Here is a 26001-nt window from a genome sequence, read left to right as displayed (position 1 = left end):
ATGGGCAGCGGCAGCAGCCGGAGCGGCCGGAGCGGCCGGGCCCTGAGGAGGCGGCGCAGCTCCGACAGTCGCCCGGCGGAGCCCGGCGGGGCAGCCCCGCAGGTCGGGACGAGGCCGCGGCTCTCAGCGACGGCGGCCGAGGAGGCGACCGGTCACGACCCGGGGCCCGCAGCGCCCCCCGACGGCGGGGACGAGACCCTGCGCCTGCTGGACCAGCTGCTGGCCGAGTCGGCGGCCTGGGACCCCGGGGAGCCGGCCCCGCGCCGCCCGGCCCGGCCCCGACCCGCCGCGGGCGCCGGGAGCGCGGTGAGTGTGGACCCCCGGCCGCCGGCCGCAGCCCCGGGCACTGAGCTTTGGGGCCCGCCCGTCCCGCTCCCCGCACGTCCGTCCCCTCCTCAGTCGCGTGTGTCTCCGCCCCCCCCAGGCCCTGCGGTCCCTCGGCCCAAGCCGCGCCTCTGTCCCCTCGCTGACCCGCGTGTCCCCACCGTCTCGCTGCTTCTGAGTCCCTCTAGGGTCCTTGCTGAATCGCACGGCGTCTCTTTCTTAACACCTGGATTTTCTCCCTGTCTGCCTCCTTTCTGGGTGCGGGTCTGTCTCAGGTTTGGGGTGACCCATCCTTAAAGGGCACAGGTACAGACATCCCCTCGGGCTTGCTTCGTGCCCAGAGCTCACCACTTTTCCTTTTGGAGGTGGGCCCGCCCTCAAAGTGCAGCGGCCCTGCAGCCCAGGTGGGAGCTGGCCGGCGTGCTGGCTTCTCCTCGGGCCCCTCCTCGCCCTGGCCATCCCGGGGACACCGCTGCAGGAAGGTGCTAAATGAGGGGACGGCCGGCCAAACAGTGGCTCAAAAACCCCCTGCCGCGGCCGGCTTGTCCGGGTCTTTGCCCTGCTGGTCAGGCAATTCTCATATTCCTGACTATTTTTAAGAGGCTGTGCAATCTCTTTTTAGAATAAGGAATTCTTTCTTCCAGAACACTTGTAATAACAACAGCCCTGCTGTTCTAGAAAAGCAATAAAAACTCGGGTTTGGCAGCAGGCTTAGCTCCAGCAGGGCTGAGAGAACAAGATCTCTAACACCAGCTCCCGGGTTTCAGGAAGACGCCAAGGGCAGCATCCTCCTGCTGGAGGCCAGAGGCTGTGCTTGACAACTGCGGGGGCCCAGGGAAATGTCTTCTTGGGCGGCCACCAGGCAGTGGGGTCCTGAAAAGGGTGGACAGGGACAGCCCAATGGGACAGTGCAGGTGCTCTCTCCCTTCAGCCCCCATCCCCTGCTACCCTCTTCATGGGTTTTAGAAAGGAAAAAGCTGCAGTAATTAGGACTGAGTTATGTAACAAGATTCCTTTAAGACTACACCAGCACTCAGTTATATAACACTAAATGAGGACAATTGAGAGATTTGGGGAAATTTCTTTCTTCTCTTTTTTTTTTTTTTTTTTTTTGGCGGCTGGCTGGTATGGAGATCCAAACCCTTGACTTTGGTGTCACAGGGCTGTGCCCTAACCAGCTGAGCTAACAGGCCAGCCCAGATTTGGGGAAATTTCTGACATAGTAAGTAAGCAATCTTTTAGTGTTCATTTTCAAATGCTGTGGAAACTTCAGAGGTGAAAATGAGAGGAAAACAGCAAGAATAGGTATTTAGCCTCTGCTTTGCTGCATCTCACAGTGACTACTCATTTGTTCGGTCATTTCCCACCAGCTGTTTGAGCACTCCATATGTGGGGGCATCACTCTGGGTGCTAGAGATGAGGATAGATGGCACACAGCTCTGGCCTAAAGAAGTCTGCAGTCCAATGAGGAGAAAGACCTGCAGACAGAAGGCAGGATGTGTGTGGTGAGAGATCTGTATAGAGAGTCCACAGGAGGGAACAGAAAATCCTAGGGGAGGCGGGGAAGCAGGGAGGCATTCCAGAAGGGCTGCAGTTGACCTGAGTCTGGAAGGGTCTGTGCACATTAGCCAGGCAAACAAGGGGAGAAGAACATCCTGGCCAGAGAGAAGCCTCCATGCAAAGGCAATGGTGGCCAGGCATATGGGCACGGGGCATGGGCTGGAGAGGTCTAGGGCTGTAAGGCATGCTACGGGGGTATCATGCTAAAGTATTCCATGTTCGGGAGTTTTCACTATACTGTGAAAGTTGTGGGTATCTTTTTTTTTTTTTTTTTTTTTTTTTTATAAAAGATGACCGGTAAGGGGATCTTAACCCTTGACTTGGTGTTGTCAGCACCACGCTCACCCAGTGAGCAAACTGGCCATCCGGATATAGGGATCCGAACCTGTGGCCTTGGTGTTACCAGCACCACACTCTCCCGAGTGAGCCACGGGCCAGCCCTACATTACATCTTTAATTGATTATCTCAGCAGTTGCCCATTTTATAAGACTGAGTTAATAAGATACCATTGAATTAGGAAAGAATTGGGAGACTGAAGAGTTAGTATTGAAACTCTTGTGTAGAAGCTGGCTGTTCTGCAAAACGTTAGGAAGAATGTTCCCCAAAACAGCGAAAAGGCTTGCTTGATTGGAGTTGTAAAAAGCACTATTTTTAGTTTTTTTAGGAGGGAAGGAAGAAAACTTTCCTTAGGTGCATAACTATCTAGCATTTTGGAGGAGAGAGGTATTCTTCATTAGAGAATATAAAATTTCAGTGAAGATTATCCTTTTAAGCACCCACATTTAAAAATGTTAACCACAGTTGTTGAGATTGTCTTAGAGACCAGTTATCTATATCTCTGAGTCATCATTCTGAATATTATATATTACACTTGACTATATTCAAGAAATAACTGTAGCTAATATCTTAATGAACACTTGGGTCTCAGATATGTATTAACTCTTTCCAACTTTATCATTATTATCATCCCTTTTTATAATGAGAAAGAGGAAACAGGCACAGAGAAGTTACGTGACTTGACCAAAGCCACAAGGATGGCAGAGCAGAGATCGGAACCTGGACAGTCTCACTCCTACACGCTTATCCAGCTGTGATGTTTGCTTGTTACTGCCTTTCTGTGCTTGGTTCTTCCTCAGTCTTGCGACTGTCACTTTTGACTATTGTCGGCCTACATGCAACCAACCTATACCCCAGTCCTCCCTTTACCAAGTAGCCACTTTTCTGAGCTGCTCGCGGTGGGGGATGAGAAAAACACTGTGTTTCACAGAAGGGCAAAGCCTCTGAGCCAAGGCCTGAGAGAGGTTCTTCTTTGGCCTGGAGAACCATATGCTCATTGAACAAGGTTTGTGGCAATTCTAGTTGCTCAAGTGTTCTTTTTTGTCTTATTTCTTAATTTTGGGTTGTTTTCTTGATATAGTTAAGGTTGATAGATAAGAATGTATTGCCATATTGCATCTAAAACTGGGGATTTTTTAAATTAATCTTTAAGAAGTATCTAAATGAACAATACTTAAAACTTTCTAAGCATGGACTTTTCCAGCTATCACAGTGTATATGTTCTGAATCAAGGTAAATTTCCCTCTATGTTTTGCAGGAGCAGCTTTCAGCTAGACTCTTTTTTATATGTGAACTGTAAAACTTTGTTTTTTGTTTTTTTTTTAAAGATGACCAGTAAGAGGATCTTAACCCTTGACTTGGTGTTGTCAGCACCACGCTCTCCCAAGTGAGCTAACCGGCCACCCCTATATAGGGATCCGAACCCGTGGCCTTGGTGTTATCAGCACCACACTCTCCCAAGTGAGCCACGGGCCGGCCCCTGAACTGTAAAACTTTGTACTGAAATACTAGTAAGAGGATTTTCACTCTGGATTGTAGGCTTAGTCAAAATTATGAACAGATTTGATATAAAATACAAATGTAAAGGATGTAGTAGTCTCTCTCCATTGGAGTTACATTATAAATCCCCATGACCAGGAAATTTAGGATCTCATAGGAAAAAAATAAGATTAATAGACCAAGGCCACTGGTAAACCCATGACAGTCTACATGTGTCTGTGTCTGTATTTACATTCACTCAGACATTACAATGGAGACAGTTCACCAAATATAGAGAACATCAGTGACATCCCAATTTTCCAGTTCAATAAACTCTTTTTGGTATCAGTGCAAATCAGCTAGACAAAAACATTTCCCTTTGTGCAGTTTTAAGTTTTAGTACATGTTCACTGGAGAGATGCTTGTGAAATAACTTAGCTTTGTTGCAGATAATAGGTATACTGACAACGGGAGAGGAAGAAACAAACTTGTTGGGCACCTATTTTATGTTAAGGTCTGTAGTCAGTATTTTATGTTCATTTTCTCATTTTTCCCCTGCTGACAGCCTGGCAAGGTAAATGCAGGCACACTTCGTTTACTGTGCGTCACTTTATTGTGCTTTGCAGATACCGCATTATTTATAAGTTGAAGGTTTATGGCGATCCTGTGTCGAGAAGTCTATTGGGGCCATTTTTCCAACAGCATGTGCTCACTTCGTGTCTCTATATCAAATTTTAGTAATTTTCACAATATTTCAGACTTTCTCGTTATTATTTGTTATGGTGATCTGTGATCAGTGATTTTTTTGGGGGGGGGGGCTGACTGGTACGGGGCTAGATCAGTGATTTTCGATATTACTATTGTAATTATTTACGGGCACCATGAACCACACTCATATAAAGATGGCGAACTTAATCAATAAATGCTGCGTGTGTTCTGCTGCTCCACTGACTGACTGGCTGGCCGGCCATTTCCCTGGTCTCTTTTCCTCTCCTTGGGCCTCCTATTCCCTGAGATGCATCAATATTGAAATTAGGCAAATTAATAACTCTACAGTGGTTTCTAAGTGAAAGGAAGAGCCACACATCTCTCACTTTAAGTCAAAAGCTAGAAGTGATTAAGCTTAGTGAGGAAGGAGTGTGGAAAGCAGAGATGGGCTGAAAGTGAGGCCCCTTGCACCAAACAACCACACTGTGAATGCGAAGTTCTTGAAGGAAATTAAAAGTGCCACTCCAGTGAACACACGAATGATATGAAAGCCTTATTGCTGATAGAGAAAGTGGTCTGGAGAGAAGATCAAACCAGCCACAACATTCCCTTAAGCCAAAGCCTAATCCAGAGCAAGGCCTAACTCTCTTCCATTCCGTGGAGGCTGAGAGAGGTGAGGAAGCTGCAGAAGAGAAGTTTGAAGCCAGCAGAGGTTGGTTCATGAGGTTTAAGGAAAGAAGGGGTCCCCGTAACATACAGATGCAAGGGGAAGCAGCAAGGACCATGCAGAAACTGCAGCAGCTTACCCAGGTCTAGCTAGGATCATCGATGATGGTGGCCGCACTAAACGACACATTTTCAGTGTAGATGAAACACCCTTCTACTGGAAGAAGATGCCATCTCGGACGTTCATAGCAAGAGAGAGATGTCAATGCCTGGCTTCAAAGTTTCAAAGGACGGGCTGACTATCTTGTTCGGGGCTAATGTGGCTCGTGACTTATAGTTGAAGCAAATGCTCATTTACCATTCTGAAAATCCTAGGGCCCTTAAACATTATGCTAAATATTATAACACCAAAGTCGAGGGTTCAGATTTCCATGCTGGCCAGATGCATCACCACCCCCCACAACATCCCAAAAAGAATTATGCTAAATCTACTCTGTTCTATAAAATGGAACAACAAAGCCTGAATGACAGCACATCCGTTTACAGCATGGCTGACTGAATATTTTAAGCTCACTGTTGAGACCTACTCCTCAGAAAAAAGATTCCTTTCAAAATACTACTGCTAGGGCCGGCCCGTGGCTCACTCAGGAGAGTGCAGCGCTGATAACACCAAGGCCACGGGTTCAGATCCCTATATAGGGATGGCCAGTTAGCTCACTTGGGAGAGCGTGGTGCTGACAACACCAAGTCAAGGGTTAAGATCCCCTTACCAGTCATCTTTAAAAAAAACTACTGCTCATTGACGGTGCACCTGGTCACCCACGAGCTCTGAGGGAGATGTACAAGGAGATTAATGTTGTTTTCATGCTGCTAACACTGCATTCATTCTGCAGCCCATGGATCAAGGAGTAATAACAACTTTCAAGTCTTGTTATTTAAGAAATACATTTTATAAGGCTATAGCTGCCATAAATAGTGATTCCTTTGATGAATCTGGACAAAGTAAATTGCAAACTTTTTGGAAAAGATTCACCATTCTAAATGTCATTAAGATCATTTGTGATTCATGGGAGGAGGTCAAAATGTCAGCAATAACAGGAGTTGGAAGAAGTTGATTCCAACCCTCAAGGGTGACTTTGAGGGTTTAAGACGTCCATGGAGGAAGTCACTGCAGACCTTTTTCCTCCTCTGTCTGGTAAACCAGGTCACCAAGATCTAGGGAAGCACATTATCTAAGCATTTTTATGTTGTTTAGAGTATAGTCAATTCTTTGCAAGAAAGTGTAAGCAATAATGCCTTTTCCTTAGGCTCCTGAATGACTCTATTGTCCACCATTTTTGCAAAGGTTCCGTTTTTCTCTAGTCAAGAAAGATCAGGATAATTCTTTCTTGTCTGTTACCAGCAGCCTGGACTCTGCAGTAGTCCTGGCTCACAGCTGCTGTGGAATGTGAAGGTGAAGACAAAGCAGTCAGAATGAGTGCGTGGCTGGAAGGCAGCTCCACTAGAGAGAGGGGTTTAAAGGCAATGGATAATACAATGGACTTGCAGAAAAAAAAAAAACAGCTTACTTTCTTGAAGACAGTTACCATCTGTCTGCATTTAGGTGTGTAGCAAAGAACACAAATTTAAATGGCAGTAAGTCATATTTTATCAATCTAGGAGACGAAAAAGAGTCAAGGACTGGTTGGTTAGTGCACCCTTGTAAGACCAAGGTCGTGGGTTCAGATCTCCATACTGGCCAGCTGCACAAAAAAAAAAAAAAAAAAAAAAGAGTCAGGTGTCATGCTGACCCCACAAAAGTTCATAGCTGTGTTGGGAAAGGTTGTGTAAATGAGCATTTGTAATTCAGCAGGCAAGCACATACAGGGATATACCAGTTAATATACTGCATGTACAAAGAAGAGTTGAATAATCCCATCTGAGGCAGAGTCCCAGCAGATCTGACATCTGAGTTGGTTCTAAAGGATCAGTAGAGTTTTCCAGCAGTTGCAAAAGGATGGAGCATTCTCTAAAGAGGAAGCAGCATGTAGAAAACCCCAGAAGTGTGAAAGTGCTTTAGGTGAACAGCAAGTAGTTCAGTGTGGACAGACATCCAGGTGATGCCGGAGAGCAGGAAGCAAAGAGAGAGGTTCGGATCACATTTTCACAATCTTCCAGGATAAGGGGTGAACTATCCTGTAACCACTGGGGAGCTAGTGGAAGATTTCTGTGTTTTATTGTCTGTAAGTATTTATCTTAAAATCAGAATAGGTAGTATACATGCACATGAGAAAATGTAAAAGGTACAGTGGAAAGAAAGTGCCCCTTCCACCCTTGTCCCCTACCCTCTGACCCCAGTTGCCCTCAGAGACAGCCGCCTTATCACTTTCTGTGTGTCCTCCCCAGGCTGTGTCTTAGAGAGATAAGCGCGGGCAGGAGGAGGTTGTGCTGGAGGAGATGGTGCAGGGGTGGGGGCTGGGGAGAGAGTAATCCAGGTAAGAGACAGTGGGGGAGAAGGCGAAGTGAGCTGGTGGTGACGAGCAAGGGAAAGCAAGTTTCTAAAAAGACTCCAAGGTTTGTTTCTTGTTTAGTTGGGTGGATAATGATGTAGTTGCCTGAGATAGGCCTAGTTTTGCACAAGGTGAGTTTTGAGTACAAGTTCTACGGGCTGTCAGAAATTCGTGTCACTGTAAACAGTGGAGCTGGAGCTGTAATTTTGTGAACATCAGCATTAGACAGTGGCTGACGTTGTGTGAGGGTAGGGTTGCTGAGGGAAAGCATACAGAGGAGTGGGGAAGAATGCTAAGTCTGGAACCTGAAGAACATCAAAAACCAAAGGAAGAATCTTCCTCTCAGGAGGTCTACAAGAACAGTAAGATCTGAACATGTTAGACTGCAGTGCCTGGAGATGGGGGCAGGGCAGACAACCTCAGAGGTCTGTCTCTCCCTCCTTCTGGGGGCCCAGGAGGCCAGCTGTTGTGAATGACTAGAATCCCAGCTCTGCAAGAGTTAGGAGTGGGGGTATGATGTGCCTGGCCCTGATGTTAGGCCTCGGTACTGAGTGCTGGGCCTGGGAGTGTGTAGACATGGCATGGACCGTGCTGGAGTGTGCACTGCCTCACACTGCCTCAAGAGATGCTGACCAGTGATTCTTAGCCTAGGAGCTCTGAGCTCCAGGTGTGGGACAAACCCTGACCAGGGTCTGGTGAGGAGGCCAGAGCAGTGGTTTGGGCAGAACAGAGGTTTATCTGCCCCTAAATGCCATGAGCCCATTACCCAGCAAGGAAAAGTAGCCCCCAATCCAAGGCTACCAATGCAGATTTCCACTGAACTGTGCCTCCTGATAGCAAATACCCAGGACCCCTTTAGTTACTTTAAATTGCCAGAATCCGAGATAGTAGAGCTGAAGGGACCTTAAAGGTCATTCAGTCCCACCTTCTTATTTATATCTGAGGCCTTTGGGACCCAGCAAGATGATTGTCCAAGTTCCCCCATCCAGACTAGGGTTCCAACCAGGTACAAGGGTGTTACCGTCCATCACCTCACACACACCGGCTAGGCCAGCAAGAGGACACCTGGGGTTTGGAGGTCAGGCTGACTGCAGTCCATCCCATGCCAGTGTGGGCAAGTCTCTTAAACCCTGAGTCTAGTTAAATACTCAGTAAATACTGGTTACTGGAGGTTTGGAGGAATTAAATGAAAGTGCATGTGAACGTGCTTTATAAGGTGCTAAAACTCTATATAAACGTAACGTATTGCTATTTTCTTCCAATCCCACCCCACTTGGCTTCTCTAGGTCTCCCTTGCCTTCTTTCTCTGGCTTTGGAAACACCTCCCTGAAGTCAAGGCCTTCACCGATGGAGATGGGCCCAGGACTGGCAGTCTCACAACCAGGGGGTATTTCTCCAGAGCCTCTTTTGGGACAAGTCCTTGTCATTTTAGCAATGCGAAACAGCTTTCACATGCAGAGTCCACCTGCACTGCTTAGCTGTTGCCACCTCTGAAGCCATTAAGTGGAGCTTCCCAAGAGGACACTGACTGCTCTGTAGGCAACACAGTGCCCTCTGGTGGTGAGTGGCGGGACCTGATTGGCAAAATACTTAAAATTGTGGAAGCTGGGAGATTAGGTACCAGGTGATCCATTATATTATTTCCTCCATTGTATGTGTTCACATTTCCATAATAAAACATTAAAAACCAACCAGCCAACAAACCTGGACTTCAAAGAAGGATAATTCTTAGAGAGGAAGGGGGACATATACCCATACAGTGAAATAGGGCTGGCCAGTTAGCTCAGTTGGTTAGAGCACAGTGTTACAACACCAAGGTCAATTATACCAGGGTCAAGAGTTTAGATTCCCATGCCGGCAGCTGCCAAAAAAAAAATGAGGAGAGGGGAGAGAGGTATATCCATACAGTGAAATACACGGGAATGAACTATTGATGGATGGATCTCAGAATCATTATGCTGAGTGAGAATATCTAGACACAAAACACTGTGTGCTGTGTGATTCTGTCTACCTAGACTTCTAGAAATGCGTGCCCCTAATCCGTAGTGACAAAGCAGATCAGTGATGGCCTAGGGATGGGGGCAGAGGAGGAGGGAGGCGCTACAGAGGGACTCAAGGAAAGTTTTGGGGGTGATGAATCTGTTTAGTATCTTGATTGTGGTGGTGGTTTAATGGGTATTACGTGTGTATGTATATATGTACATATGATATATGTCAAAACATACAAATTGTATTCTTTAAATGTGTAGTCAATTGTTCTGTGTCAATTATACATAAAATTGATATGTGTACATATATATATATAAAGCTGTTACAAATTAAGAATTAAGGGGAGAACTCTTCCAATATACAAAGCTCCTCCAATATACAATATATTTTGGTAAATAAAGTATGCAGTGGATTTTCAGAAAAGTAACCTTTGAGACTTTACTTTTCATAAAAACTAGTTGTAAGAGTTGAAGGAAATTAAGAGATCATCACATTCAGTTCCTTCTCATATGTTTTCTGCTTCTTGTTCAGCTGTGGTTTGGTTTTTCAAAGCCTCCCTAGGATTTCAAGGGATGACACCCCCCGCCATGTGCACACACATGCATGCACGCGCACACTCGTCCTGAGCTCGGCCCAGTTCCCGTGGCCCCAGCCCAGGCACTGCCAGTTCCCGCGTCCAGATGTCTGTCTGATCTGCCGGTGGCAGGCAGCCAGCTGGCAGGAGCTTGTGTCTGCACTAGACCCAGAGCCGCCACCAGGGGCTGCCGTGTCTTTGCTTTTCCTCCAAGCTCCGCCTTGTGGCTCCAGCAAGCTGTGTGTTCTGGGAGGGAGTCTAACATATTTCCCATTTGAGAAGGTCAAGTTAAAAGCTTAAACAAATTGACTGAGAAAGGGCCACACATCAAATTACAGGTATAGAAAGAAACATGTGTGGAAATTGAACAGTTCCACAAGGCTGAGCCATCAAGAAAATTGCAAAAGAGAGACTTGACCTTCCTTCTGCAGCAGCTGTAGGGGCACAGTTCGCGGGCAAAGGTCACAGGCACAGTGGTGTCCCGTCATCATGGCTGCCCTGAGAGTCTGCAGTGTCATCCGTTTTAGCAGCAAGTGGAGCCCCTTAAGGTGCGGAGAGTGGAGAGACTAGGCCAGGACTAGGTGATCACACATATAACTCCATATAACTCCAAATCATGGGCTCTGTCACTCAGTTGCCCTGCCTGATCGCAGAAACTATATTTTAACAACCCTTACAAAATCCTAAGGAGAGGAGAAGCCAAGCACTGACAGCAAAAGCTGCTTCCAGCAGAAGCTGACAAGGGGGAAACAGGGTTCAAGTAGGATGGCGTTATAAAAAAAGTCTGAAGGGTGTTGGCTAAAATTATTACTTCTTATCTATGTTGCCTCTGAGAATAGAATCAAGCCCAGCGGCTGAAGGCTGCAGGAGGCAGGTTGGTATCAGTATAAGGAAGAACTTTCATATATACCCAAAAGCACTGAAAGCAGGGTCTGGAAGAGAGATTTGGATGCCTGTGGTCATAGCAGCACTATTCACAATAGCCGAGAGGTGGAAGCAGCCCAAATGTCCGGCAGTGGATGGACCGATGAGCAAAATGTAGAAAATATGCGTATGACGGAACATTACTCAGCCTTTAAAACTAAGGAAATTCTGACACAAGCTGCAACATGGATGAACCTTGGGGACGTTATGCTCAGTGAAATAAGCCAGTCGCAAAAGGACAGATACCGTGTGACTCCACTTATGTGAGGTTCCTGGGGTAGTCAGAGTCATAGACACAGAGAGGGGGATAGCAGTTCCCAGGGCCTGGGTGGGGAGGGGACGGGGAGTTGGTGTTTAATGGGGACGGAGCTTTAGTTTTGCAAGATGAGAAGATTTCTGGAGACGGAGGGTGGTGACGGCTGCCCAGCGATATGAACACACTTAATACCTCTGAACTGCTCGCTTTAAAATGACTAAAATGGTAAATTTTAGGGTATATGTTTTTTACCATAATTAAAATTAAAACCAATAAAATAAAACAGTCTGAGTTCCACAAGATGGAATGGGCTGCTGTAGGAGGCAGTGGGGCCCCAGTCACTGAAGGGGTGTGGGTGAGTGCGCGTGCGTGGCTGGGCGGGGGTGCATGTGGGGTGTGTGAGTGGCTCCCCCTCCTCTCCAGCCTTCACTGCCCCACTCCCCACTCTGTCCCTCTTCCCATTGGGAATTCCTTGCTAGCTCGGGAATCATCTCCTTTTCATCTGTACTCCCCGACAGGCACGAGTGTTCACATAAATGTGTAGTGAATATTGACTTCCCCGTGGGACACTCGCCAGCCACCAGCAGCCATGGCGGCCCCTTGCGGTCTCCCTGCCTGGCAGTGTCAGCCTCCCCTGGGAGACAGCGCTGCTGGGCGGACAAGAGCCAGTGCCTCGTGAAGCCTGAAGCAGCTGGTGGCCTTCCGCCACCCACCCCAGGTTTGCCTCAGTAGGACACACCTGGTGTCAGCTGGCCCCTGTTTACCACCACTGGCATTCCCCAGCAATCACGTCAGAGCTGATTTCTCAGGGAGGAGCTTGTCTTGGAACCTCTCCCCCAGCCTTGAAGACCACGGCGCCCCTGTGCCGGCCTCACCGTGCATTCCGGTGAGCACTAGCAAGGCTGTGTCACAGGGTGACCCGAGGCTGCACGCTGGTTCACACAGTTAGAATGGGGTTTGTTCGTCACCTATGTTATTGGTATATATTATCTCTCATCTCACATCACCCCAAAGGGTAAGTCCCCATAATGCAGATGAGTAAACTGAGGCTCAGAGAGCCTCACAATTCACCCAGAGGCGCATCATCATTAAATGGCTGAATTGGAACTTGAACCTTATTCTGTGTTATGCGGTTTTTACTCTACTATGCCAACTGCTAGATGGATCTTAAACCTAAGATTAGGGCCGACTGGTTAGCTCAGTTGGCTAGAGCTCCACCTTGTAACTCCAAGGTCAAGGGTTCAGATCCCCTTACTGGCCAGCTGCAAAAAAAAAAAAAAAAAAACGAAAACAAGATTACAACTAACCAGCAATGTGACATTCAGCTTAATTCAGGAAATATTTAGTGTTTACTCTGTGCCCCAGCTTGAAGATTTATAAACTGGGGAGAACTGGTACTCTTGTTGGAGAAGATCAGCTAATGTTGATAGGTTAATAATTAGAGAACAGTATAGGACATAGCCCTGTCTGATGATGATAATCAAAATAATAGTAGCTACTATTTATTGAGTGCTTCTTAAGTGCCAGGCACTTTGGTAATCACTTTAAAATGTCTCACAATAAACTTATTTTACGGATGAGAAGATCGGTGCTTAGGAAGGTTAAGGAAATTGCCCAGAATTACACAGCCACGAGGGGAAGTGCTGGGTCTGTCTTTTTTTCAAAATTCATGCTCTTTACTCTCATACTGCACTGCCTTCTCCTATTACACAACTATTTTGTAGCCTATGCACTCTCTGGTCTTATATATTTTATCAAGGGTTCAATGTGTTTGGGACTTATTTCTGTAGGATTGCCAGCACCCTCAGTGTGGGGCTCAGGTCCCCACGGCAGCTGGTGTAGCACTGGGCAGACTGGCAGAGCTGGATAACTACCCGGTCATTGATGAATCTGTGTGATTAAGTCTCAGAATCGAGGATGGAAGAGGACTTTAAAAGAGAATTTGGGAGAATGTAAACAGCTTCCTGCAGGTACAACAGCCCAAATCCACATCTTTGGGTAGAATAGGATTATGTGCTGAGGGTGCTCAGAAGATGAGTTTATCTTGCTCTAGTGTGCAAATTGCAAAACAAAACTTTGAAAGCTCCTCAGTGTCTGCAGAACCAATAAGGTCCCTACGCCAGGTATTCAAAGCCCCTGCTGTGTGGTGAGCTGCCCTTGTAGAAGGGCCTCAGCAGGCATCTCTGCATCTCTCTGCCACGTCCTGGGTACTGGATGCTGCTCAGTGCTGGGCTGTGCAGACAAATGGGAATCTTTCCTACCTTCCTACCTTCTTACCTTCCTACCTTCAAGGGGTTCTCTGTCTTGGCACACTTGCAGACAGCAGAATGAGCACAATGATAGAAGTCAGGGTGGAGCAAGACGCAAGCGGGGAAGGGCACCTGGCCAGGCTGGGGAGGAAGGAGGCCTGGGGGAGGCATAACCCAAGGCCTGAAAGCTAAGTAGGAGTGGGGGGTGTGAGAGATGCGGCTGTGCTCATCCCTGCTGAGCCTCACGACCCCTTCCTCACCTGCCCAACATCCGTGGGGATCCTAGAAGTAGAAGGGCATGACTCCGGGGTGTGTGTTTTGCCTGTATTTTGAATTCTAATAGGAGGAACAAAGCGTTGGATCAGCCAGCCTCTGTCTGACTTCAGTGACAGCAGCTCAACTCGCTGCCTCCTGGGGCAGCCTGTCACTCCATGGGCAGCTCTGACTGTTCTCCGTGTTGAGCCCTGGCCCACCTCCCTATAGTGTGTGCACATTGAGACCCTGGGACAGGCAGAAGAAATGTGGTCCCTCTTTCTCATGTGAGCTCTTTAGATATTAAAGTCAGCGATCTTGATCACTCAGTTTGTGTCATGGAAACTTCAAATGTGGACGTGTTGATTTCCAGGCCCGTTGCGCATTCTCCTGAAGTTTCCATTTCCTTGCATTCCTGGGTTAATTCCAGTCAGCTCATGAAGCCCTGTCTTCTATGGTTTTTTAAAAAATTCTTGTTAAAAGATTTTCCCCAGAAAGGCTAATAGGAGATAAACTCTGAGTCTTCGTATGTATGCAAATATCTTTAGTTTGCTCTAATAAATACTTATTAATAGTTTATTTAGAATTAAAGTTCTGAGTTCATTTAGAAAGTGGTGCTGATAACACCAGGGTCCAGGGTTTGATCCCTGTACTGGCCAGCTGCCAAAAATAACAACAACAATAGAGTTCTGAGAATAATTTTCCTTTAGAAGCCATTGTAACAGGGGTTTCCAGTGTGGCTGAAGAATCATCTGATGCCATCTGATCCTTGGTTTTTCATAGGTGACCTGTCTGCACCTGCTCCTCCCTTCCTAGAAACTTTTAGGATTTTCTCTTTATCCTTGTGTCTTAGTCCATTCAGGCTGCTATAACAAGATTGCTTAGACTGTGTAATTTATAAATGAGATCAAGGCACCAGCAGATTCAGTGTCTGGTGAGGGCTGTCTGCGTCATGAATGACACCTTGCTGTGCCCTCCCACGGCAGGAGGGCAAACAGGCTCGCTCATGCCTCTTTTATCAGGGCCCTTACCCCATTCATGAGGACAAAGCCTCATGACCTCATCACCTCCTGAAGGCCCCACCTGGTAATACTATTGCGCTGACGATTAGGTTTCGACATAATGGATTTTGTGGGGACACGAACATTCAGACCACAGACCTTGGTATTCTGAGATTTCACCTGAATGTAAAGTGGGTTTTTTTGTTTGTTTTTGTTTTTTATTTAGATTGCTTTTAGTGGGCCCTTTCATTTTTGAGACTTAAATCTTAAACTCAGGGAAATTCTATTATTTCTTTATGTTAATTTGCCTCTGTATCTCTTCCCAGCTTCTAGAACTTCTATTTGATGAATGGTGGACCTTCTAAATTAATTTTCTTTCTTTTGAATTTTCTCTTATACCTTCCTTGTTTTTCTCTTTCCTGTGCTCTAAAATATGCCCTTGACTTTATCTTCTAAGTGTCAGGCCACTGGTTTAGTCTTCAACCTCTCCTAGTCCGTTATTCGGCTCTTCTACTGATTTTTCTGTTTCAGCAATCATATTTTTATTTCCCAAGAACTCCTGTTCTCTGATTTTTTCTTCTTTTGTACAAATTTGCCTGTTCCTGTTTTATGGGGGCAGCACCCTGTCAAATATCTGTGTGGACATTAGTGGGACGGTACACGTTTCTCGTCTGCTCACGGCACTGTCTTTTATCCAAGGTCAGTTGTGTGGTTCCGACTCATTTAACTGTCTGTGGGTCCTTTTATGACCATTTGTATTTAATGAACCAAAGACTGGCTGATGAGCATGTGCAGCTGGGGTGGGCTCCTTTGGGGCTGTGTGCACTGGGACCCACAAGTCTTTTCCTCTGAACAGGGAGGCTTTGCGAGCTCTGTGTAAGTGGAGCAGATCTTCTGAATGGCAGGCTCGGGAATGAAGGAGGTTGCTTTGGTGTTTTCAGCCTAAACTAACACAAACAGAGGCTCTCCAAAGAAAAGAGTCTATTAGGGAATGAATGACCTGGGATTGCATTTTGGAGTGCGTGTGCCACGGCAGACCATGGGGGCCGTAAGCATACAGGGATGGAAGCACAGGAAGGCAAGAGTTTTTAAAGGCAAAATGAGGAAGGTTACGTAAGTGGTTTTGAAATAATTATCCTTGGCTACAAGGGTCAGCAACAAGGGTGGCGTCAGTCCAGGGTTGAACAGGCAGTTGCTGGGCAGCCATCCTCGCAGAAGCATTCTTTGTGTGAGGTTGCCATGGCCTTGTGCCTGATCTCTGGAGGTGAGAGGCGGTGTGCTCATGCTAGGTGGCAGCGGGTCACTGATTCCTGGAGGTGAGAGGGTGTCATGTAGGGAGCAGTCTGGGAGGCAGGGAGTCTGGCACTAGCTCTGCCACTTCCTCTTTATGTGAGTTTTTTAAAAAATTTATTTTTCTTTTTTTCTTTCTTTCTTTCTTTCTCTATTTTTTGGTTTTCTTATGTGAGCTTTTAAGTCACTTCCCTTTCTCAGCCTGTTTCTCACCTGTGAATGAGTGTGTGGCCCTGGACAGCCTGAGGGAGGCTTTCTTACTCTGAGATTTATAGGTCCTGGGTTGAAAGTGGTGGCCGTTGCCTGTGGCGCATGGCAGGAACCAGGCAGGCCACCCTGCTGACAATCTTTTGATACTTCTCTCCTTCATCCTTCTCAAGGTGTTGCCAGAGCAGAGCACCGAAGACCACCCAGAGAGCAGCAGTGCCTCCAGGTGAGTACGGAGGACGCACAACTCGTATTCTAGAAGCCACAGGTTCTCTCTGTTGACTCCAGCCACCCCCAGAGCCACCTACTTCCCACTTCCCTTCAGGTCCCAACTCAGCTTCTTGATGCAGCTCCCTGTGTAAATGAAAAGCTGAACCCCTCAAGGGAAGGTCCCAGCCATGGGGGGTTGCAGAAGTCTTAGCATCCCACAGCAGCTTTGACCTTCCTCCTAAAAAAGGTCATGACCTGGATCATACCAGGGCATGCCTGACCCTCTTCATTCACCATTCCTGCCCTCACTAATTCATTGAAAAACCCGACAGTCCTTGACCTCAAGGAGGTCACAGTGTAGAGGGTAACAGTCGGGCATACCTGTAGCTTCATTACAGTGTTATCAGGAAAATGCATTTAGAACCCCTTGAAAGTAGTAGTGAGGGCCCCAGTCTCTTTTCCTCCTCTAAAATTCTCCAGGCCTGGAGACTGGGCCCTATCTGTCTGCAGGGGCTGGTCCTAGCCCAGGCCCTAGTCCAGAATCCCCACCCCCAGCAACATGGAGAGCCGTGGCCCCACTGCACTGCATGGAGGATGCCAGGGCCCCGGGAGCAGATCAGCCTTGAGGAGTGAAAAGGCCTGGCCCCTAAACTGAGAAGACTTCCGACCCCCGGCCCATCACCCCCCTTGGCTTGCTCACCTCTAACTAATGTGTTGACAAGGCTGGCCGGTTGGCTCAGTTGATTAGAGCATGGTGTTGATAACACCACGGTCAAGGGTTCAAATCCTGTTACTGGGCAGACACCAAAAAATAAAAACAAAACAAACAAAAACAAAAAAGTAACGTGGTGACAGGTCATTGGGATGCGGGGGAGTGTGGTGCTCAAATAAGACTACGGAGGTGGAAGAATTATTGACAGCTATGTTTATTAATTCCACATGATCGTGGGGCAAGAATCTTGCTGGATTTTTTGATTTAGCAAACATTTGGTGTGCTGAGAGCAGCAGTCAGGGACTGGGACTTCACTCTCACCCTGATGGGACATGGCCTTCAGGAAATGCAGGCGGTGGGCCCCAAGGGAGGTCAGAGGGGACAGAAGCATCCAGGCCCCATAAAGGAGCTGGTGTTCTGGAAACTGCGGGCAGGCTGCTGCGCTTCCACACGGGGTCTGTGGGAGGGTGTGGGAAGGGGGTTTCAAGTGTTGGGGGGCCCTGAATGCCAAACTGAAACAGCTGGCCTGGCTTTCAAGTAGGGTGCTGTGGCGGCTCTGGGCCTTAGGACGTCCCTGTGGTGGCAGAGGATGCTGAGGCCATGGCCAAGGTGGTGATCAGGTGTGACTTTCCCTATAGAATTATCAACCCAAGGAGTTTAGGATTAAATTCTACTGTTAACTAGTTAGCTATTTCTTTTTCTTCTGATTTTGAGACATGCACATTCCGGGAAGACCCTCACGTTTCCGTTCCCACCCTCACCAGGGGAACTGCGACCTGTCATTCACTCAGTGTGCTTTCACGGGAGCTCCCCGCGCACCGCCCCAGGCGCACTAGGCACTTAGTGAGCACTGGGCTGGGTCAGGGGTGCGCAGGGCGCTGTCAGCCCCTCCCTGGTGCAGTGGAGGTGGGGTGGGGGAAGGGGAGTCGTGGACCAAGGCCAGCACTGTGACTCCTCAGCAGGGAGGAAGCTCGGGCTGGCAGCAGCCACCTCCTCTCTCCCCCAAACTCAGCCCTTTTAGGGGGGGGAACAGCAGGTCTTGAGGAACAAACCCAGGCCCTGAGCAGCTCCCGCCACACACCTGCTGTGCTCGGCCAGACTCAGCCTCCTGTCCACAGGCCTCAGGAGCCAGCCCCGGGCCTTCCAGCTGCCGGGTACCTCGTCCTACTGTCCTCCTCCCCTGTCCTGCTGTCCTCCTCCCCTGTCCTACTGTCCTCCTCCCCTGTCCTGCTGTCCTCCCCACCCGTCCTTCTGTCCTCCTCCCCCATCCTGCTGTGCTCCTCCCCCGTCCTGCTGTCCTCCTCGCCCGTCCTGCTGTGCTCCTCCCCCGTCCTGCTGTCCTCCTCCCCCGTCCCGCTGTCCTCCTCCCGTGTCCCGCTGTCCTCCTCCCCCGTCCTGCTGTGCTCCTCCCCCGTCCTGCTGTCCTCCTCCCGTGTCCCGCTGTCCTCCTCCCCCGTTCTGCTGTCCTCCTCCCTCGTCCCGCTGTCCTCCTCCCCCGTCCTGCTGTCCTCCTCCCCCGTCCTGCTGTCCTCCTCCCGTGTCCTGCTGTCCTCCTCCTGTGTCCTGCTGTCCCCCCATCCTGCTGTCCTCCTCCCCTTTCCTACTGTCTTCCTCCCCATCCTGCTGTCCTCCTCCCATGTCCTGCTGTCCTCCTCCCGTGTCCTGCTGTCCTCCTCCCGTGTCCTGCTGTCCTCCTCCCCCGTCCTGCTGTTGGCCCTGCCAGTCGGGGTCCCTCACACAGGGCTTCAGAGTGAATGCGCTTAGGTCTGCAGCCAGCTTTGAAATGCATCAAGAAATCTGATGAAGTGGATACGTGTAGATACTTAATCATTCAAGCTATGATTTCAACTTTTCTGTATGTTTGAAATTTTTCACAGTAAAATATTGAAGGGAAAAACCCTCCAAAGCCCAGTCCAAGTATCTCCTCACACACTGTCCCCTCCTGTCGCACTGGCGGCATCTCCCAAGCCTCTGTCACACGTGGCCTCGCCTGTGTGGTAGTACGCATGGTGTGGCCACCTTGTCTCCTCTTCACGAAGGTGGGGGAGGCATCCGATTCACCTCTGGCCCCTCACAGTGCCAGGCACATAGTAGGGCTGCATAGACACCTGCAGCAAGGAATGTTTACTGTGAGCCCTGACCCCAGACCTGACCATCTTCCACAGCTCCATGTCCTTCCTGCAGGAGAGGCCAGCCGTGCTTTTAGGAGGAGACTGGGCCGGCCCGACCTGAAGTCTGTGAGGATCGAGTAGTAGAAGCCAAGAGGTTCCCCCGGGGCCAGGCCTCCCCATTTTCCTAATGAGTAAACCAAGATGCAAGGCAGGATTTGCTCATGGTCAGAGGGCCGGTAAATTCTAGAAAATTCTAGGCCCAGCAGAATAGTACAAATGTCTCAGGCCTCTTCTCACCTCATTTAACTTGTAGCCTAATTACAGTTGATTTGGTCTCTCTGGAGAAATGTATTGTTTTCTTGGAGTGATTCCTTTCTCCTTGGAAAGGCCTTTTTCTTCCTTTTTTTTAAATGCATGACTTTAGGAATCCCTGCTCAAGAAAAACTGACAGTGAATGATCATTTAAGTGAGGCTCCATGTCTCCCTTTTATCAGTAGCGAGAAGAAGGAACACAGGACCTCCCGTGGCTCCCAGGCCAGCAGCCTCGTGGTGCTGGTGAAGTGTTGCCCGGCTTCAGGGCCAGGGTGATCGTGGGCCGGAAGGAGCCGCAGCCCCTCACAGACCCAGCACCACCTGCCGTGGCGCCAACACCAGCCACGGGGCCACCTCTGCCAGCCCCCATGCCAGTCCCTGCCTCTCCTTCCCTTTTTCCCCAGGGTCCCACCTACAGGGAGTGTCGCCTCCTACCAAGAAAGGACAGAGCGAGGGGATTCTGCCTCCAGGCCACTGCGTGCACCTGGGCAGCTGTCTGTTCCCGCAGGCTTCGTCTACGAGCAAGCACTCTCTGAGTGAGCCAGAGGGGCTTTTATTCCTGTTGGGGGGTGGTCCCCAGGCCAGAAGTAGTGCTGTGGGATTCCTGCAGGTCAGCAGGCTCCCTGCTCAGCCCCCTGGCTTGGCCAAGAAACCCTCCCGCCCTTGAGGGTGTTTGGGGTGTCTCGTGCCCATTCCTTTTCTTCCTGACACTCCTCAGTGGAGATGGGCCCAGGAGGACAGGGGAGGAAGAGGAAGTGCGGTGCCTGAGCCTCTCTGTGCCAGATGCTTGCTGGGACCTTATGACGGTGCTGCCAGCATAGCAGCTCCTGCTCAGTGTTTCCTGAGTGCCCATCTGTGCTAGACACCGCGGGCAGCACCCCATGTCACCCTCGGGGCAGCCTCGTGGAGTAGCCACTTCCTCTTACTGCCAGGCATTGAGGCAAGGTAAATGACTAGTCCAAGGCCACACAGCTAACTGCGTGTCACAGCCGGGTAAGACCTGCCCGCCTCCAAAGCCTTTGCCTTTTCCACTGGGTCTCCAGGGAAAAGAGCCTTTATTAAGCACCTTCAAGAACAAGGCAGTGTGCTAGGAAGCCTGCATATTTTAACAACAACCACACGTGCTGCTCACTGAGCACTGGCATGTGTGCGGTGCCCATAGGCAGCTGTGCAGTAGGCGCATGTCATTTCTTGGGCATGGGAAGTGTCCATACCCCAGGTTACCTCAGGTTAGTGCCCATCCTCCCTGTTAAATCCTGGGGACCACGGTCCCCTGGGGGATAGTGAGGAGGCTGTGCTGGGGTCCTGCTCTTGCCCTGAGTTCTGGGAGAGCCAGATGGGGGCCTAGAAGCTACTCTCTGAATGTAGGCCAGGAGCATGACTGCAGTAGTTAGACAAACCTTAGAGTCCATCTAGCCCAGCTCACTGAGCTCACAGGTGGGGAAACTGAGGCCAGGAGAGGGGAAGCAGCTTGTCCCAGCTATCTGACCTGCAGGTGGCAGAGCAGCTCAGTGCTCTTTCCCCTGCATGGCAGAGTCCAGGGGCAGTCACACGGAGGAGAGTCCATATCCCACATTTGGCAGTGGGCAGTTCTGGCCTGTCTCTCCCTGGCCCTATCAGCAGTTCCAGACCTGTGCACCCCTTTCAAAGACCTCAGTCCTTGCAGACCTCCAGGGAGCAGCACTCGGCCTGGCTGAGGCTGCACAGCCTGCACTGAGCAAGGCCAGGTCCCCCACTTGTCAACACAACCATGGGAAGTCCAGAAGGCACAGTTAGCAACACCCAGATGTCCAAACAGTCCATAAGGTCTGGGAGAGGGCAAGGGCAGACAGGGCCTAGGCAACAGGAGCTCCAGCAGCAGGAACAGGAACTCAGTTCTAGGTCTCATCTCAGTCATGCTACGGGATGGGATTCTGAGCACCCGACCCTGTCTTATGGCAGCAGCTGCTGTGAGACCCCAGGGGGAAGAGGCACAGGGAGTGAGTCAGCAAGTGGACATCGAGGAGCTAGTTCCCATTTATTAAGGGCTGTCATGTGATATCCATGCATTACTTATGCCTCAGAATGAATGTGGAAATAAAGCTCCCTTTCGAGAAATACATCGATGCTCAGAGGCGCAGATGGCTTGCCGTGGTCGCCGAGCTCATAAGTGGCAGAGCTGGGATGCGAGCTCGGCTCCTTCCACCCCCAGAGCCCTTCGTCCCTCTTACATGCTGCGGCCGCTGGTTTCCTACTCAGTGTAGGGTCGTGGTGGATAACGTAGTGGGAGATAAAGTGAGAAGAACAGGCGGAGGCCTGCGCATGTCCACATATTGGGTAAGCAATTCAAAAGGTGTCCCCAGGGCAGAGGCTTTGGATTTGGCTTTGGGATGGGCGTGTTAGGAGCACTGTGGTTGCCAGTGGGGATGAGAGTTTGAGGGTGGTGTCTTGCCTGCTGACAGCCGCATGCGTGTTTCTCGCCTGCAGAGCCCCCGGCAGCAGTCACAAGAGGCCTGAGAGGCAGTCGGCCATCTCCTACGACTACTCAGAGGAGGAGCTGATGGCCAGCATTGAGCGCGAGTACTGCCGCTGAGGCCCTGCCCTGACCGTGGCCACCACTGACCCCAGCCTGCCTGGCCTCGGAGGCACCGGGCAGTGCACTGGGCGCCCCCTTCCCATCCAGGGCTCTGGTTGGAGCCGAAGCACTTCCAAAGTGCAGTTACTCCGGATCTTTCACAACCCACCTTTCTACATTCATATTCAGCTGGCTGAATGCAGCTGGCTGCTGGCGAGGGCTGGTCAGCTGTGCAGGCCCAGGTGCGGGCAGGCGCAGGAGCTGTTCCCCAGGTGTGTGGGCAGGCAGTAGCTCTGACCACCTGCTCCTCTCAGTCTCGGGGAACCTGTCTGCAGGGTTTCCCAGAGCCTGAGACGCTTCCCCTTCCTGCACCCACTCTTCATGGTGGGAAGGGCTCACTAGGGATGGGTGACACAAGCTGAACCCCTTCCTGCTTCTGGGCCACAGTGCTTGCAAAAGTTCCACTGTGAAAGGTGCACCTGAGGTGTGCCATTTGTCCTGCCCCTGAGGCAGGGCCTGAGATTCTGCATTTTTAACTAGCTCCCAGGGGAGGCCCAAACTGTGGGAGCTCCAGCCACATTTGAGGAGCAGGATTTAGAGCGGAGCTTCAGACCTTCCCCCGCACTGGCGACTGCTCTGAGCTTCAGCCCTCCTGTCTCTCCCACAGTGGGCGTGGTGGCAAGAGAGCCCCAGGCTGGGCGTTGCAGAGTCCAGCTGCACTCCCAGCTCTGCACTAACTCACAGTGGGACATAGAGATAGTCACTTTCTCTCTCTGGGCCTCAGTTTCCCTCTCTGGAAAATGAGCCCTGGAGGCTCTGTGAGGCCCTCCCCAGCTCTGACAACCTAGGATTACACAATTCCAGCCTGCTCCACCCCCCCACCCCCCAAGGCACAGAAATGCCTTCCTTGCTGAGAGGGAGTACCCAAGCCCCACCTGGAAAGGGTTATCCTTCCAGCAGGCAGCTTGACTAATGCCCATGGGCCTTTTTATTCTTGGAAGGTAGACAGTCTCAGCCATGAGGCCAGAAGAGCCTTAGAACATTCCCAGCTGACAAATGAAAAAACTGACTTGCCAAGGACACCCTGTGAATATGAGGCAGAGCCTTTAGCTGGAAGGGGGACTCGTGCTGTGGGCAACCGGTCCTGAGCCTCAGCCCAGTTGTGGCTCCAGTTGGAAGGGGGACTTGTGCTGTGGGTGAGCAGGTCCTGAGCCTCGGCCCAGGTGTGGTTCCAGTTGGAAGGGGGACTTGTGCTGTGGGCAGGCAGGTCCTGAGTCTCGGCTCAGGTGTGCCTTGCTCAGGAAAAGCTCATGGTAGAGAGCAGCCAGCCAGCCGGGGAGGCCAGGAGGCAGGCTCCTCCTGAACAGCTGGAGAGGGCTTCAGTACAAAGGAGGACAGAGGGAACAATGGCAGCTTTTGCTGAACCTGGAGTAGGTCTCAGCTTATCTCGAATTTACCCACCGATGCAGTGCCCTCCTGGGCACCCTAGGTTTCCTGCGAACAGCTGCTAGCACACACATCCTCAGACACAGCCTGGAGCAAGAGCATCTCTGGAACCAGTGAATGGCCACTTGGCACTGTCCCCAGACCCACAGGCCTGTTGACATCATTGGCAAATGGGCATTTCCATCAATTCTTATCTGACACGAGTGCCTTTGATCAGCTGTTTGCGGTTGGGAGACTTTACTACAAAGTCTGAGCGTGGAGCGGCGGGGCCCTTCTCCGGCCCTCCCCCGGGGTTGGCCCAGAGCTTCCCCAAAGCTGGTCTCTAGTCCTCATCTAAGCCCAAACCATTTTTTTTGATACAAAGATTAAAGCCATTGGTATTTTAATAATACAGTATTTTGGAAGAAGTTAAAATTTTACTTCTTACCACCAGAAGGATCAGGCTTTGAATTTAATGATGTAAATGTTTACAATTTTACATCATTATTTTGTTAAAATGGGATACATTCAGCCGGTTTCCAAGAAAAAGATGATAACCTCTGCATTTTCTGGTGGAAAACTCATACAATACCTAATGAGATCAAGGTGTTAAGAAAAAAAAAATATTCCTGAAGTAGTCACAGTCTGTCAGTGTCGCAGTGAGTGCACGTCTTCAAAGCTGAGAAGTCAGCAGCTGTTCTCAGGTCTATTTTTATTTTTATTTTTATTTTTGGCAGCTGGCCAGGACAGGGTACAGGGATTGAACCTGGACCTTGATGTTATCAGCACCACTCTAACCAACCGAGCTAACTGACCAGCCCCGGGTCTTTTTTTTTTTTTTTTTTAATTCTCTGAATTCAGGAAGTGTCTTGTGAACAGCAGCTAGCAAAATAAAGCAGTGTGTCCAGCTGTAAAGCCTGCCCCGTATTCATCCCATGAGATGGGGACAGGGGTGGGGTGTCTGTGGGCCCAGGAGCCCTTGCTGCACTAGACCTGTGCTGAGCACCTGCTGTGTGCCAAGCACTGCTGCCGGCCTCTCGTGGTTGCCCAACGTTGCTTCTGAGCCTAAGTATCCTTCTCTAGAGCTGAGTGTGGGATCTGCTCACCAAGGGGGTGGGAATGTGACTGAGATAGAGGCAGAATAGAAAAAGAAAAGAGACCTCCCAAAGTCGAAAATGATGACACAAGTATTGTATGGAAAAGTCTTAAGTTAACACATCTCCCAGTTTCTGTAGTGTGGGAGTTCCTCTGAGATGCTACCGAGCCCTGGGAACCGAGAACAGGCCACATCCCCAGCGCTAAGGAACGTTGCGTGTGGCTTCATGGGCGGGGGAGGAGCAGAGCCAGGCCAGTGCCCCCTGCCTGGCCCCTGCCTCTCCAAGCCTCTCCTCTCACCCATGGGGTCCTGCCTCGCTCGGGCAGGGACCTCTTCCACTTGCTGCTCTTGGCCAGGCTCCCTGCTCCTCCCTGAGACCAGCTCTTGTGGGACACCCTCCTTGGACATTCCAGAGTCTCAGAGCCGCTTTTTACTCTGGAAGCCTGCATCGCTCACAGGCATTGCCAGAGCATCTGCTACTTGCTGGGGGTCTGCCCCTGGGCTAGATACTGGATTTGTGGGTAGGTGAGAGATCTCTCTGCCAATGAGGATGTCGCTGTTCCCAGAGGCAGAGGCACACTGGTAAACGTGTGCACTCTGGAGGACACACGGCTGTCGAGGAGGTGTAGCCAAGCGCCCCACAGAAGAGCAAACCTGTGGGCATTGTTTCTTTTTCTGTTCTGGCAATAACTAGGCAGGAGGAAGGTCTCCTTAGTTGCCATCGAGAGGATAAATCACACTTGAGGCTGTGAAGGTTAGTTCCCTCCTGGAGGAAGGGAGGCTCCATAATCAGACCTTTTGTGTGGTGCCAGTCCGGGCCCCCTGGGCACAAGTCAGGCCTTAAGAGGTGGGCGGGTGGCTCTGCTTTCTGGTGTGATGAAACCCTCTAGTTTGAAGAGTTGGGAAGGAGAAGGTGCCTTCTCTCTGGGGTGTAGATCCCTGGGAAAGGAAGGTGGCTTTCAGTCCACAGAGCTGGATGGCATCTGAGTAGCACCACCGAGTTGCTGGGGATGTGGTACGCAGGACACTGGGAGGGCTGGGCCCTAAAAGCTGCGCCACCAGGAACTCAAGCAGAAGGAGGGTGTGCCTGCCTGTGTCCTTCCACAATCCAAGCCCCCAGCAGGGTCATGGGCCTGCGGCCAGTTACCAACAGTGACACCATGTGGCAACAAGAAACTGCCGCAGCGAAGGCGGCTTGGACCGCACAGCTGTCTTCCTGAGGGGTGGAAGGTGGGAAGTCCCAGCTTGGGCTAACTAAATCCAACTAACTAACTAA

At 50.1% G+C, this 26001-nt stretch overlaps 1 protein-coding gene across 2 annotated transcripts; it reads left to right on the top strand.

Annotated features, from left to right (window-relative positions):
- CYS1 (cystin 1) lies at window positions 1–26001 on the top strand. 2 transcript variants are annotated; one of them, XM_063078141.1, is made up of 4 exons: window positions 1–306; window positions 16479–16531; window positions 20055–20186; window positions 22117–26001. In XM_063078141.1, the coding sequence occupies exons 1-4, from the start codon at window positions 1–3 to the stop codon at window positions 22220–22222; spliced, it is 597 nt and encodes a 198-aa protein (XP_062934211.1). In that variant the 3' UTR covers window positions 22223–26001. The 2 variants fall into 2 exon arrangements, with proteins under 2 accessions (XP_062934211.1, XP_062934212.1); XM_063078142.1 differs by lacking the exons at window positions 16479–16531; window positions 20055–20186; window positions 22117–26001 and adding an exon at window positions 8850–9140.

This window comes from Cynocephalus volans, chromosome 14 (assembly GCF_027409185.1).
Source record: "Cynocephalus volans isolate mCynVol1 chromosome 14, mCynVol1.pri, whole genome shotgun sequence".
Taxonomy (NCBI): domain Eukaryota; kingdom Metazoa; phylum Chordata; class Mammalia; order Dermoptera; family Cynocephalidae; genus Cynocephalus; species Cynocephalus volans.
The sequence above is the reverse complement of the archived record's forward strand: the minus strand, read 5'-3'. Positions and strand labels throughout refer to the sequence as shown.